Source organism: Parasteatoda tepidariorum, chromosome 6, assembly GCF_982258835.1.
Source record: "Parasteatoda tepidariorum strain Cologne lab strain chromosome 6, Ptep-v5.0, whole genome shotgun sequence".
NCBI classification, from domain to species: Eukaryota; Metazoa; Arthropoda; class Arachnida; order Araneae; family Theridiidae; genus Parasteatoda; species Parasteatoda tepidariorum.
The window spans coordinates 80,564,887-80,580,036 of NC_141760.1; the positions used below are offsets into that span (position 1 = coordinate 80,564,887).

Genomic DNA, 15,150 nt, shown 5'->3' on the forward strand with positions numbered 1-15,150 from the left:
CTTCTTAAAAAATGTGTTTCTCTTAATCTACCGTAAAGTCATTAAAAAGACCAATAAATAACAAAATTTAATTATTTTAACTTTATTAATTGCTTTGGTACAGGCTTGTGCATGCTGCTTAATATCGATTTATTGATTATTTACTGTTCTGTTTTCTACCCCATGCGCTGAACTGGTATTCAGATTGTAAATAAATAAAAAATTTTTAAACAAGAGTGTTTTTCCGGATAATACTGATGTAACTTTGCAATGTTAAGGTGTGATTCATAATGGGAATCAATAGAATAAGCAGTAAATACAGTTATTACATTAATATCAATAAAAATTGAGTTGTGGTGAGTCGTAAGTTTGTAGTTTATTTCTGGTGAAGAAATATATTTGTCCCTAAAAACTGCCTTGAGAGCTAGGCTTGTTAGTCTAAAACAGCTAAATATTTTTTTTAATAAAAATACTATTTACTTTAATTAAAGTAGCATGCTAAAAAAAAAAGAAAAAAAAAAAGAGTTCAGTTAGTCAAATTTTTACTATATAGGCAGAAACCGCAAAATAGTGCATGATAACAGCATTTTCACAAATGAATATTTTATTTATTGATAATTTCTATTTTTACTTTCCATTTTTTGATTAAATGATTATTTCTTCTTTTTATAATACATTTTTTATAAAATAGTATTATTTAAAATAGCAAAATTTCATCAATTTTATTTTTTAACTTTTGAACCTTTCATGTTTTTGTATTCCATCTTTGATTACTATATAATGTATGAAATACTGCAAATTTATTCTATGTTTAAGGAATTATATCATCGAATTAAATATTAAAATATTATTATAAGGAAAATTAAAAGGAATTGTATCATCGAAACGACTGAAACTATACAAATTGATATTAATTAATAATTAGGTATGCCCTCCCGTTGTCTTGACGGTGGATGAAAAATAAAAACTTGAAGAAAAGGTACAGAAAAAAAACACCTCATAAGTAACTATACGAATTTAACAGCCTACTCAATGGGCCCGTTAAACCACAATTTAAAGAAATAAAATATTCATTCGAATGAAATTATAAATATTTTTTTAAAAATTTTAATACATAAGGATTCATTTAAACACGTCATAGTATTTAGGAAAGTGATTACGGTTCTTAACACCTCCACTACGCATTTTATTAAAATAGAAGAATAACATTGGGGACCAAATTTTTTGCTGCATTTATACGAGTGCTTGATCTTACCGAATTCGGATAAGGGGATTTCAAATCTAAAATTAGTGATGTTAGAAAAGTTAGATTTTTTTCCCGAACCGGTATTTTCGGTATAGTTTATTTATTTAAATTTTTTTTTTCGGGATGTATAAGTTTGTGAAGAACGAATAAGAGGTTTATCTATACATATTTCACGAAAAATATCAAATTCAAATCTAAAATTAGAATCCAATTCAAATTGTAGGTTTGTAGACATGGAAAATGTGCAGTAAAGGATTAAATAGTTTCAAAATTGTTTCTAAGTTCTCTAAAACACACTTATAGTATGGCGATGTAATAATATCAAACAATGCTTTTTCGACTAGGTATTGTTTTAAAGATACTGTCAAATTAAAATTTTGTTTGTATTTTTAACTAATTAAAAGATTTAGCCGCTGAGAGACTTTTGATTGATACATTATTTATAACAATACTATATATTAAATAATTAAAAAAACTAAAAATATGTAAAAATAAAAACATATAAAGTGTTAAAAATATATGCAGTAATCATGTTTCACATTTTATTTTTATGTTTCACGTATGTCCCCTTTTTCAAAAGTCTCAATTGAATAATAAGCATAATTTTTTTAAGTAATACATTGAAGTAAAATTAAAGTTACTTAAATCCAATATGTACAGTGTCTTAAAAATATAGCTTTATTTTGAAAAGAACATTTTGTCTGTTAAAGGTTTTGATGAGAATGACATGAAATTTATAAATGATTAATATTATGCCATGTAATCCTACGTGATAAAACATTCACGAATGAGATATATTTTTTGGGACATATTTTAACATTTTAAATTGTAGTCGAATTTTTAAGGAAATATAAGAAAAATGTCAGAAAACGTTTTGCTTAACAAAAAAAAATTTTTTTTTTTACTATGAATTTGAATTGATCTGGATTTCTGACATGAAAGATACAACATTAAAAATAATATTAAAGAAACTATCTTTAATATTGGTTACAGTAGAGATTATCATGGTTAAAATAAATATATTTATAAAACCCTAAATTGCAAAAAAAAAGAAGGAAAAAAGTGAGAAATTCAGGAATATTAAAGCAGTTTTAAGTTTAGCTATTTTTCTCATCTTGTTCCGGTTCAACTTATATAGTTTTAAAAATCGAAATTGTTGTGCTTAAAAAGGAAAATAAAATTATTCAGTTGATTGACAGAACTAGTATTCATATTTTGAAGAAATGATAAATTATAATAATTATGATGGGAATAATTTTTATGCAAATTTTATTTAATGTATTTACCTTTTTATTATTTTCAAGCAAAGAAACAGACAAGATGAGATATTTTGGTTTTCTTGGATAGCATGATCCATTTTGGTAACCATAAAAACTTCATATAAATGTACACAAAGAAATAAAAAAGACAACACATAGAAGTCTTATTTTCCTTCCTCTATCGGCAGTATTTATAGTTTCAGTATTAAAATTTTAAAAATTAATACTTTTAATCCAGAAAAAATATTTGTTGAAAATACCAAATTATGAAAATGCTAATTACCACAAAATAATTACTTTAAAAATCCCATATAATTTTGATAAAAATAAAATAAATGAAATTACAGGAAGTAAGCATTATACACCATACAATAAATTAAGTTTAACAAATTATCCCATTCATAAAAAAAATATTTTTATTTGTTTTTATTACTGACTGTAATAAAATCATATGAATTTTTCATGAAACTTTTGCATTTAAAGTAATTCTTCATTATTTTAATTAATTAAAATGCAAGTTAATGTTATTTATTTATATTAGGGCATAAATAATCAATATTTATATTAAAATTTTTTTTTATTAAATTATATGTGAATTTCCTTATAAACATTAATGTGACATTAAATTTCTGAAGGAAAACAAAGTTATAGGAAGTTCATAAAAATTCCAAGTTTTTATTTATAATTTTAAAAATTTAAAAGTTACGGACCCCTATGGTTCCGACGCCAGTGTATTTGCTTAGTAACCAATTATAACAAATAGTTTAGATGGCTGATATCTGGATATTTTCCATTAAACTTTTTTTTTTTTGCATACTGATTTTCAGTTTTAACTTTTATTATATTTACATACATGTTAAGGAAATAATTTAATGAAACTAATTATATATTTAAAAGTCTTATGTTATAAAGTAATTGAAATTTTAATTATAGTTTCAAAATTATAGAAAGGTTTATTAAAGTTTATTTTAACAGGATTGGATTTTTGAAAAATTTATTAGAAACATAAGGGGTAAATATTTCATTAATGTTAACACCTGAAAAATAATTTCAGATCGAAATTTGTTGCCAATATTAGTAGTCTACAACAATGAATAAAATATAAAAGTGGATAATGGATATTTTAAAATCTGTTACTATATTTTTTTTTTATAAAAAGCTTACATAATTAAAGGTATAAAAATTAGTTTTAAAAACTTTTTGTAACTTTCAATTTTACTTTGATCGTCAGAGATAAATTTTAATGCATTTCAAATTTATTCTTAACACTCAAATCTTGCCATTTAGGCATATAGCTAGCTAAAAAAATTCACTTGAAATGGTTTTTAATGACACAGCAATTCACTCTCAAAACTTTATTTATAGTTGAATTATTGATTTTATAAACCAGTGATTTTAATACTGACAATCACTGTATTAACTTTGTGATGTTATCTAATTTTACTGTTTCTTATTGCAGTATCCTTGCCTTTTTTTTTTATTATTTACATAAACTTTTTTTTACCAAAAAATTAAGTCTAATTTTTTTTTTTAAACATTCACATTTGAACATTCAATTAATAGTTATGGATGATTTAAATCATACTAATTATTATTTTTATTTTTTTCCACGTGTACAGCTGGATGGTTTGCTGTTTTATCACAGAAAAACTCATTATATCAGCGCCACTACTCCTCTAGTAGGTTGGCTTAAAGCTTACATGGTACCTGAAATGCTTAATATTGAAGTACCATCCTCTCTTTGTGAAGATAAACCTTCTGGATATGTCTCTATGCAGCAACATATCCCAAAGGCATTTGAAGTAGCTGCTGAAAGAAAAAAAGATGAAGAGAAGCAAATGATGTTTGAAGAAGCTTGAGAAGTTGTAAAAGATTTGAGTCATTATTCCAAAGGAATAATGAAAATTAATTTAAAGAAATATCTTTTCAAAATGTTTTTGCTTCATAAAAATTCTCACCTTAATTAACTCAAAGCTAAAATAATTGCTTTTATTGAAGTATATATAAGTTTTCCTTTATAAATATTTTAAAAAGAGAACTTTTTTCCATAGTTATTAACAAATTGCAAGTTTTTATTTACATACTGTTTTAAATTAAGCACAATAGCAGTTTTCAGCTTTTTTTCTACATTTAGTTTGATTTGTATGAAGTGCTTAAAAAAGTGTTTCATTTTGTAAGTTTTGTACAGTCTCTCCCTATTTATGGTTTAATACAAATTTTCAATGAAAACCACTGCAAACATCTATTCATATGTATATTTTCTTGAAATTATTAGTTATGAAAAAAACTGCTTTGCTTATGTTTTTTGTAATTTAATTTATTACTATTCAATTCATACTTAGTTTCATCTATAAAACTTGTGATATTGTTACTTGTTTTTATTTTGTGTTGATGTTACAAATTGTGAAATGTATAATAAATATGTTTTAATAAAAATAAATTCATTTTTGAATTCTATATGTATTAAAGTTTAGTGTACTTATTTAGATTTCACTATTTTTAATTTAAAAAGTAGGAATTGTAGAAATTAGAAAAATTAAATTAAACATTTATTAAAATACTTTTATCAAAAATAAATAATGCAATTTAAAAAAAAAAAAACCTGGTTTAAAGGGTTAAGTTTAAATGCATTGATTTATGCAGATGAGATTACAAAATCAAACTAAAAAAGTACCTTCTTTGAATAAACATACATTTATTTTGGCGGATTTCATTTTCGACTTTGAAAGAAATCATATTCTGATAAATATGATTATAAATAGTTTAACCAGGAAAGTGATTAAAAATTTAGTTTCTTGATGTTAATTTCAATTTTTTATACATAATTTAATACATTCTTTGTTATGTCTCTAGAAACAATTTGAGGAATTAAATAATGTGTATAAATATTTTAACTAATAATGGTCAAAACATATTTGGATTCTAGGATTTTAACTATCTAATTTTAAATTATAAAACCCAAAATTTGAATGAAATCGGTGAAATAGTTTGAAAGACTATTTCACCGACTTTGAAAGAAATCATATTCTGATAAATATGATTATAAATAGTTTAACCAGGAAAGTGATTAAAAATTTAGTTTCTTGATGTTAATTTCAATTTTTTATACATAATTTAATACATTCTTTGTTATGTCTCTAGAAACAATTTGAGGAATTAAATAATGTGTATAAATATTTTAACTAATAATGGTCAAAACATATTTGGATTCTAGGATTTTAACTATCTAATTTTAAATTATAAAACCCAAAATTTGAATGAAATCGGTGAAATAGTTTTCGAGAAACTGAACTTTTACAATAAAAATTTTTTTGGAAACATTTTCCCCCCAGAATTTATTTGGCTTATTTTACTTATGTTGTATTCTAAAATTACATTTAAATACAGGAAATTTTTTTTTCTCATCTAACAATTCAAAAGTGTTTTGCCCATTAATGAACTAAATAATTATAAAAAGCTATATTTTGCATAAAATTATGTTTGGACAAACAAGTTCAAAATCGGTTTACTTCATAAATAGTTCTAGAGATAAAGTGAAATAGGCAAAAAGGAAAATTAACATTAAGAGGTCCAAACTTCTGACTGCTTAAGGGACAGGGTCAAAAATTTAAATTCGTCTAAAAAAGGTATGCTTATTCAGATAGATTACATTATTGTGTCTGTTTTCATAGCTTAAAATATTGTTTGCACAAATTATTTAGCTTAGCATTTGTCTTCTAACCATTAAAGATACCTTATTTGGAATTCTGATCATCAGATCAAAGGTTTTTGGTGCTCAATTTTTTTTAATTTTGTACACATTCTATTATTTTCAAAGCTTTTATTGGTGAAATAGTTATTTTTTTGGTGAAATAGTTTTCGAGAAACTGAACTTTTACAATAAAAATTTTTTTGGAAACATTTTCCCCCCAGAATTTATTTGGCTTATTTTACTTATGTTGTATTCTAAAATTACATTTAAATACAGGAAATTTTTTTTTCTCATCTAACAATTCAAAAGTGTTTTGCCCATTAATGAACTAAATAATTATAAAAAGCTATATTTTGCATAAAATTATGTTTGGACAAACAAGTTCAAAATCGGTTTACTTCATAAATAGTTCTAGAGATAAAGTGAAATAGGCAAAAAGGAAAATTAACATTAAGAGGTCCAAACTTCTGACTGCTTAAGGGACAGGGTCAAAAATTTAAATTCGTCTAAAAAAGGTATGCTTATTCAGATAGATTACATTATTGTGTCTGTTTTCATAGCTTAAAATATTGTTTGCACAAATTATTTAGCTTAGCATTTGTCTTCTAACCATTAAAGATACCTTATTTGGAATTCTGATCATCAGATCAAAGGTTTTTGGTGCTCAATTTTTTTTAATTTTGTACACATTCTATTATTTTCAAAGCTTTTATTGGTTAAAAGTTAAGATGCATAAAAAGTAAATAAAATATGCATTATAATTGGCTGTCTTTTAAGTGTTATTTGAGAAAATTTTGTAGCAAAATTATCTACTGACTTATTTTAAATAAATATTCTCATTTGTAAAGAAATTAAAAAATCTCTCTTAGTATCACATATCTTTATAGTCAAATGAAAAGTCTGCACAAATTTTACCAAAGAACAAAACTAAGTTTATTTCAACATAAGTGAAGAGGGAAAGTTATTATATTTCAAAAGGTCTTTGAAAACAAATTATTTTTGGAATGAAATGCAACAAAATTTCATTTAATTTTCTATCAGTATTTTAATGAACTACAAATTGATGTCCATTAAAGGTTCATTTCATTATTTAAAGTACTAAGGAACAATATTTTAGACTTTATTTTGAATGATATAAAATGTGTAGAATAAGCCATCAAAATTATTCAATTTATTGAGTCAGTATAATTGTATATATTAACATCAAATTATTAGAACTGATAAACTATGAAACATATAATTTCTCATTATCTAACTACAATTAAGAATAGTTCATATAAAATATCTATTTAGTAGATACTCTGGTTCTTTTATTCCAAGAAAAATTTGCTCCATAGCTTTTAGGCTTAAAAGCAGGAGCTTTAGGTTCTTCAACATAGTATGGCCAACCTGAAAATGATAAATGAAAGATTTAATGAAAACTTCATAACTTATAAATTAATACATTTACATAATGAAAAAAATAAAATAAAACAAACTTGTGATTTCAAGATTAGATTTAGATATAAACATCACTATATCACTGACTTTTTATTTAAACATCGTTTCTAAGAATACATTCAAGCCTCAACTTTTGAGGCTTGAATGTATTCTTCAACTTTTGTATTCTTCAACAAGCTTCAACTTTTTTATGAGGAACTTTTGATTATTTTTGGATGAATGTTGTTAAGTGAAAAATATATAGTACATAATGTGTACATTTTCCAACTTGATTACTCTTTGTTTATGTAATGTATTAATAAACATGTTTTCCGATCCACTGATCTCTTAATACAATTACAATGATCAATTACAAAGTTAACTATTGGCTTTTAAAAATTAATTGTAAAAATATTATATAACTTTGAAATGCAGAGAATAATGCCCCTTAACTATATATATATATATATATATATATATATATATATATAAATAAATTATCTGAAAAGAAGTTACCATTTTTTTCACAAAAATCTATAGCTTCTTCTTTGCTAGAAAACTGCACATTCATATTTGACAAAGGATCACCCCTAAAAAGTAGACAAAATTTAAAAAAATGTTAACTTTAAAAAATATAAGAGACAAATGTATTTTATTTTAATGCTGTTTTAAAAAAATAGTTGAAACATAACCCATATTAAAAATTATAACTAATAATATTAACTATATCTTATAATTATGCATTGGCATAGGCTTTGTAAATGTAAGGCAACAGTTCATTTGTCCAGGACTCTGCCTTTCCGAAACTTTAGGGGCCTTGTGCAAAGAATATTCAAAGACTTTAATTTTATATTGACAACTTTTTTTTACATTTTAATCATATACTAAAATAATAACCCAGACATAGTTACTGATAGCAATAGTTTTTCACTTATAGGAACCTTACATAATAAAATTATTCACTAAGTTTGAAAAATAGGATGAATTTAAAATTTTTTTTCATGAGTTTTTCAGCAAGGTCTATAAATGTACTTTGAAGGTTCCCACACCTGATGCAATTTAATACAACCTAATAATTTGATTATGTTTACAATTATGATTATGTTCATCATCATTATTCTAACTAACATATCAATTATTTAAATTTTAAAATTGAATATTTAATAATAATAATTTAAAAAAAACATTATTCCACATTGCATACACTATCCAAATGCTCATCTTTAAGTAGAGTTAATATTTTTAGATTTCACTTTATTTTTGAGATGTAAAACTATTTTTTGCAAGCACCTGTAGTTGTTAGGTAGTGTTAGAGCAATAATAGTTAATTTTCTGAATTCATGATACGTAAGAAAGGTATCATTATCATCCCCTCAACAATCACGGATATACTTAGGGCATGTCATCATTTTTTTGATGTCATCATGCAAGAAAAAAATTATAAGAAGTATTTTCACTCCCAGTAAGGAATGAAATTCAAATCTGACTCAGGTTATAAGCAAAAACAATATTTTAAAAATAATTAAATAACGAAATATTTATAGAGATGTTTAATTTGTATTTTTAAATGCATATACTTACGTTGATGACCAACCCATAAGAGAGTTTTCCCAGCGCTGTCTAGTTTCAAACTCCATTTTCCATTTCTTAATATTGAAAGTACCCGATTGCATGGGATTTTTAGCAGGCTTAAAGATTCTCACCAATCTACTTTTAACATGTTCTTCTGGTACTCCCGTCACTGATGAAATATCAGGCTTGAAAGGTATAAAAAATTATTAACATTGCAAATAGTTTCTTATCCATTTTTTTTTGTTGTTGAAAATAACTACAAAACAATTGATGTATAAATGTTTACTCTAATAAGTGGTATATAATATAAAAGAGCAACAAAAAAATATCTATCAGAAATAGTGCTAGAAAATAAAAAGATGAATAAAAACAAATTACTTCTTAAGGGACTGAGCAATAATAATATAAATAATGCAAAATCGATTCAGACGCAAAAGAAACATGGATATCATTTTGTAAAACCCTCATGAAGTAAACACTTCATATTTATGACCAGCATACAAGATGAGATACATTTAGACGTTTATCTATTTCAATACTTAAAATAAAATAGAATGTAAATATTAAAATAAATTGAGAAAAGGTTTCGTTAGAATGTTTAGGTTTAAGGTTTAGTAGTGATTTTTTTTAAATATATATACAGTCGAACCCCGCTATAGTGAACCTTCTGCGGACTCAGTAATGTGTCTACTATAACCGATGGTTCACTATATCCAAATTTTTTGAAGAATATTTTTTGCATAAGACAGTTGAATGATTGAAAATTGGCTTTGCAATTTTGCATAAGTTATTTAAAAAATTATCAACTAATTAACAGAAAATAAAGCAAAAATTGATGGAAAAAGTAATTACGTCGCTAAATATTAGTTTTATTTTCACTTTTTATGAAAAAAAATTTGTGATTTTTGATGGAACACAATTTGATTTTAAATTGAGTTCATCAATTTTCTTATCTACAATGTGCAAAGAATGCAAGATTTTTACATTTTGAACAAGATTTCGAACCATCTTAACAAAGCATCTTCTACGTTTTCTCTTGCAGCTCCACGCAGTTTTTTCGATGAAACCATGTTTTTGTCGTATGCCGCAAGAATTGCACTTCGATTTTTCCAAATGTTTGAAACTGTAGATTTTGACAAGGAAAATTCCTTACACAGTGTCAATTGATTGGTTCCATCATCAATACGCTTTACAATTTTAACTTTGTCCTCTATCGAAAATGCTTTTCTCTTTAGAGAATTTGCCATTTTCACTGCTTTTGAAATAAAAATCTTGTCTGAAATAGATAATGTAAGAATATGAAGAGAGCATCTGTAGAATGAGTTAAATTGTTGCCCTTCTTGATTGTTAAGGGGTGATTTGTAAAGAATATGGTTTGAACAGATAAGAAAATTCCAAAAATTCAGCAGGTGGCCAAGTTAACTAGTTGTAGAGCAAGCTTGGGGAAAAGAGATAAAGCGAGGCTTGGCAGGGAGGGAGGAGTATAAGATAAATGATCTGTTTGACATTTATTACAGTATAGTTAAAAGTGATAAGCATAAAGGAGAGTAATATGACACATTTTATAGGAATGCATTCATTTTCAGTCCCAACACCTACAAGTTTAAAGATGGAGGACTGAAAAAGATATTTAAAGAAATGAAATTTGAGTCCACTATAACCGAGTTTCCAAGTTCTAAGCTATTCACTATAAGCGTTAAAAATAACATTATTTAAATAGGAATACGGACGGGACCGCTAAAAAAGTTCACTACATCCGAGTGTTCACTATATCCCAGGTTCACTATAGCGGGGTTCGACTGTATATAATTGTTATAGAACTGTAATTGTAAAACAGAATAAAGGATGATGAAGGGGGCGTTGTTGTTATATATGCACTCTTTTTATTTAATTTTTGTGTTTTTAGAACTTTTAATGGCTGTTTTACATAAATGAGGAGGAATTTCATTGATACAGCACTTGCTACCTTCTGTCAAAGTGTGGGTGATTGTGGGTTAGTTGGCTCTAAGCTTTGTCTTTAATAAAAAAGCCTGTCAGCATGAAATTGCATAATTTGGGCAGTCAAATGCGGCCAAATGCATTTGGTTCCAATGGGGCAAATATATTAGCTTTTGATGTTTTTCAATTCCTCATTTGCTTTTCATAAACTTAATAAGGATTAGATTGAATTTAGAATTATTATGACATTTTTCTCACATTACTATTTCTTCTTGACCTCTAATAAAGATTAAAAAATATACATTAAAGGTTACCATCACTGTACAGTCCTTGTATGCTGAATAAAAGAATATGAATCAGGCTCAAATACTTTTTTTCAACACACATGAAAACTTTACAAATAATGTAAAACAATAAAAAACTTATAAAAGTATAATTGAATAGCCTCGTGAAGGATTTGATGGGAAAAAAGTACACATACTGACCCAATTATAAATTATATTTCTGTGTTATTAATGCAGTCGTTAGTAATGATAATCCATGAAACATTATAATATATTAATTATTTTAATTTTTACTTACAAGAGCTAGTGTAGTGATGTGCTTTTTCATTTTTTCTAAATGCTGCTGTTCCTCAGGATCCAGTATAGCAGTTTCAACATCCTTATAACCTGGTTCAACTACCTTATCTTTTGCTTTCAGTTGTACTGCAGTAGATATATTTTTTCTAAAATAAAATTTGATATAGTCATGCACGTAGGTTATACTGAGATCTAATGCTTACTATTTTGTAATTGAGTTTTTCTGATAAACAATGTTATTTAGGTTTACAGGACTTATATAAAAGAATTGAGTATAGTCCCATAACAAGTAATGTGGGACTTAAAAAATTTAAAAAGAAATATACTTACCACAGTAATATTTTAACTATATTACTGTGGTAAGTATATTTGTTTTATGTTTTTTAACACTAATATATATATATATATATTTTTTTTCTTTTTTTTTTTCTATACTTAAAAATTTATTTTGAGACTAAAAGTTTCTGTAAATGCTGTTGGGGATATTTCTATATCAATAATGATTATGAGTTACTTCCTTGCTGAAATGTTTTTTTTTTTAATATTTTTTTTCAAAGTTTCTTAATCAATGATTTTTTCTTCTTAAGTTTTTGACCTGATCGTCATTAAAATTTGGCACCTCTTATGTCCGCCGTACCAATTAGAAAATCTATCCATGCCGTTTTTCACATAGCTTCTTGCAGCATCTACTAATTTTTTGCACCAATCTAACTAAATCCATACAAAAATTTTATTTTGAAAAGCAATCTTCTCACCATAATATATTGCTCAATTACAATAATATTAATGAGGATATTACTTTATCAGAACTCGTTCACATCAACAACCATTGTCAAGGCACTAAAATGTTTTAATACCTGCAATTTTTTTTAAACAAATGATTTGCCTCAGAGTGGTTAGGAGTTAGCCCAATTCCAAGTTTTTTTCTTCTTCTAGTTTCTCATGTGCCATTGCCCTGATGTCACCAAAATTTGTTGACTTTTATGGTGCACGCAACAATACAGAATACTATGGACTTGAAGCAATTATATTTTATTTTATGACCGCCGTTGAACAGTCGACCCAATTTTTGGGTTTACGACTACAAATGTTCAACGCCGTAGCCTTGTAATTTTGAACCAATCCAGAAGACAAGGAAACTCCTGGATCGGTACCCCCAGAGGTATTGATTTGTTATGAAGCAATTATAGTATTAATTTTTTTACCAGTCACAAGTGTTTGATGTGAACTATCTGTTTATATGCCATTGTAACAATAGGTAACAAGGCTAGTAAGAGCCAAACATATATAACATGATTACAGTAGTCTTTATAGTTTGAGTTTCCTATAAATTCGAGCAAGTGAAAAAAAAAAAAAAAACCTTGCTCCTAAATAATGACCAAAGCACACTTAATACGTGGAACAATTACTACGATTGGTTTTACTACGATTACTACGCCTGAATGTTGAGAGACAAATTTGCGAAATACAGAAACATGTGAACAATGTGTTTAAGGTATCCGTACACGTTGAAAAAGTGAATTTTAGCCAAAAATGACAAATTTTTTTAATTTTATATTACGAATCTCCGTTTATTCTAGTTTTCAAAACAGTTTAAATTTTAACTGTGCGTCAATTAGAACAAAAGTTATGATTAAAAGAATATAAGTCGATGACTAAAAAATGAAACCGGAAATAGCATTCCAAAACCGGAAGTGGGACAAAAACAATTATATTTATCTTTATTTTGGGATAATTATCTTTCTTTGACTTAAATAATTATTATTTTAATGTTGCTAGAAATGAACCTCTCAATTTATCATTTATATTAGTAGCTTTAATGGCATTATTTGGAAATTTGTCCCTAAGGAGGTGTTCGTTGAATTGCAAACATTACAATTTGGTGTGCATTTGGCTGTTATTCAGTTTAATCAAGGTTTTCTGGGACTGAAAAGCATACTCGACATAGTTGGAGTCAGCCGTGGCAATAAAACTTTAAAAGGTTTTAGAGAACTTGATTTTGAGCGTGTGTATGAGTCTCAACGCCATTCATTAACTAATGTAAAAATTGTCAGAAAAAAAATAGGGTTGCAAAAAAACAAAAAATTTGTAAAATTGAGAAAAAGGAAGGTATCACATACAAATCGGGAGAATTTTAGAAGTATTGAAGCATTTTTAAAATAGAAATGATATAATTTATACTTTAAATGCCTTTTTCTCAGAATATAATTTCACGCAAAAATAGTAACTTTCAAAATTCATTATTAAAAAAGTTGTTGATATATTTCAATAAAAATTTGTATGTGTATTATGTATAATGTTTTCTAGTGCTTGTGCTACAATTGATTAAAAATACTTAATAGTTTTTTATTATTGGCCTAAAATGTGAAATACGACGTAAAAAATTTGACAAAAATCTCATAAAAAGTTTTCAATTCTCTATAAAAAATTTAATTTTCCAAATATTTTTATGATTGTAGTCAAATCACTAGACAAAATTCAGCTCTTTATTTTGATAATAACACTTTTTTGATACAATAATTTTGGTGAAGTATATCCTTTCACAAGTTTTATGAAAAAAAACATCATTTTTTTCTTGTTATTTAGCTTTTAAAAACAAAATATAATATAAATGTCTAATTTCTCTTATTTAATATTATTTTTTACATATAATAAATATAAAAAGAAAAACATAATTAAAGTGTTCTGAAACTTAATATTTTTAAAAAAATCCTCCGAACGTGTTCGGATACCTTAAACAAAAAATAGACAATTATTTTAAAGTATAATTAACTTGATGCAGTAATATAGTGTACATTGTAACTTGGTGTAATGCAGTAAATGAACCCAGATTGCAGGTAAATTTTCTTTAAATATAATATAATTTTCAGTTAATTACTGAAATTTAAAAATTGCTTTGTTTCCATTTATTTAAATATTTATTAAACTTAAGTTTCTCATAATTCGAGTTTTCGAAAGTTCGAGGTAGACTTGGTCCCGTTCACCTCGAATTATCGAAACTCTACTGTATTACAAAGGAAGTTAAATGCAGCATAATCAGAACCATATACTCAGATGACTAGTTAATGTTTATACCGAGATAGCCTTTATTATTGAAATATATATTTCAACAAATCGTAAAAATATACTCACGAGGAAGAAATTAAAGACGTATTTCGTATCAACGATAAAAGCTTAGCAGTGTTTGCAGAAGTAAGAGAAGCCATCGTAACTTATTTCGTGTTGGTAAACAGTAATCTTTTGCCTTTCAAATGATTGAAATGATTTAATTGATTTATTGATAGAAATTTTAACAAAGTCTTCTGCAGTTTAAAACATTTCAATTCGTAAAATTAAGGAACGAAAGTTACATCAGTTTAAACTGTTTCAAGTTTAATTTCCAGGTTCTGATTTTTGTAGAATGCTTATTGATTGATTGATTAATTTAGTTTAAGAACGCATTATGGGATGCAATAGTTACTCTTA

At 25.8% G+C, this 15,150-nt stretch overlaps 2 protein-coding genes across 3 annotated transcripts in view; one reads left to right on the forward strand and one right to left on the reverse strand.

Moving 5' to 3' along the window:
* The window catches only part of Snup (snurportin-1), a 28,208-nt gene extending 23,267 nt beyond the window's left edge, over nucleotides 1–4,941 (forward strand). For both annotated transcript variants that reach the window (XM_016073840.4, XM_016073841.3), the window contains exon 9: nucleotides 4,104–4,941. In XM_016073840.4, the coding sequence (XP_015929326.2) occupies nucleotides 4,104–4,343 (240 nt within the window). In that variant the 3' untranslated portion in view covers nucleotides 4,344–4,941. The remainder of the gene's footprint in view (nucleotides 1–4,103) is intronic.
* Nucleotides 4,942–7,324: 2,383 nt separating this feature from the next.
* Nucleotides 7,325–14,955, reverse strand: LOC107456075 (NADH dehydrogenase [ubiquinone] iron-sulfur protein 4, mitochondrial). Its single transcript, XM_016073843.4, has 5 exons — nucleotides 14,818–14,955; nucleotides 11,687–11,831; nucleotides 9,176–9,351; nucleotides 8,111–8,184; nucleotides 7,325–7,564 (listed from the first exon to the last, which is right to left on the reverse strand). Exons 1-5 carry the CDS (start codon nucleotides 14,889–14,891, stop codon nucleotides 7,461–7,463), a joined length of 573 nt encoding a protein of 190 aa, XP_015929329.3. The 5' UTR covers nucleotides 14,892–14,955; the 3' UTR covers nucleotides 7,325–7,460.
* Nucleotides 14,956–15,150: the final 195 nt, after the last annotated feature.

What these genes read in the sequence shown, in the direction of transcription:
- LOC107456075 (XM_016073843.4), bottom strand. Translation starts at nt 14,891, where the DNA reads ATGGCTTCTCTTACTTCTGCAAACACTGCTAAGCTTTTATCGTTGATA. An exon ending in ACATCACTACACTAGCTCTT is followed by an intron (nt 9,352 to 11,686) that starts GTAAGTAAAAAT and finishes ATACCTTTCAAG; the next exon opens with CCTGATATTTCATCAGTGAC. An exon ending in AGATTTTTGTGAAAAAAATG is followed by an intron (nt 7,565 to 8,110) that starts GTAACTTCTTTT and finishes TATCATTTTCAG; the next exon opens with GTTGGCCATACTATGTTGAA.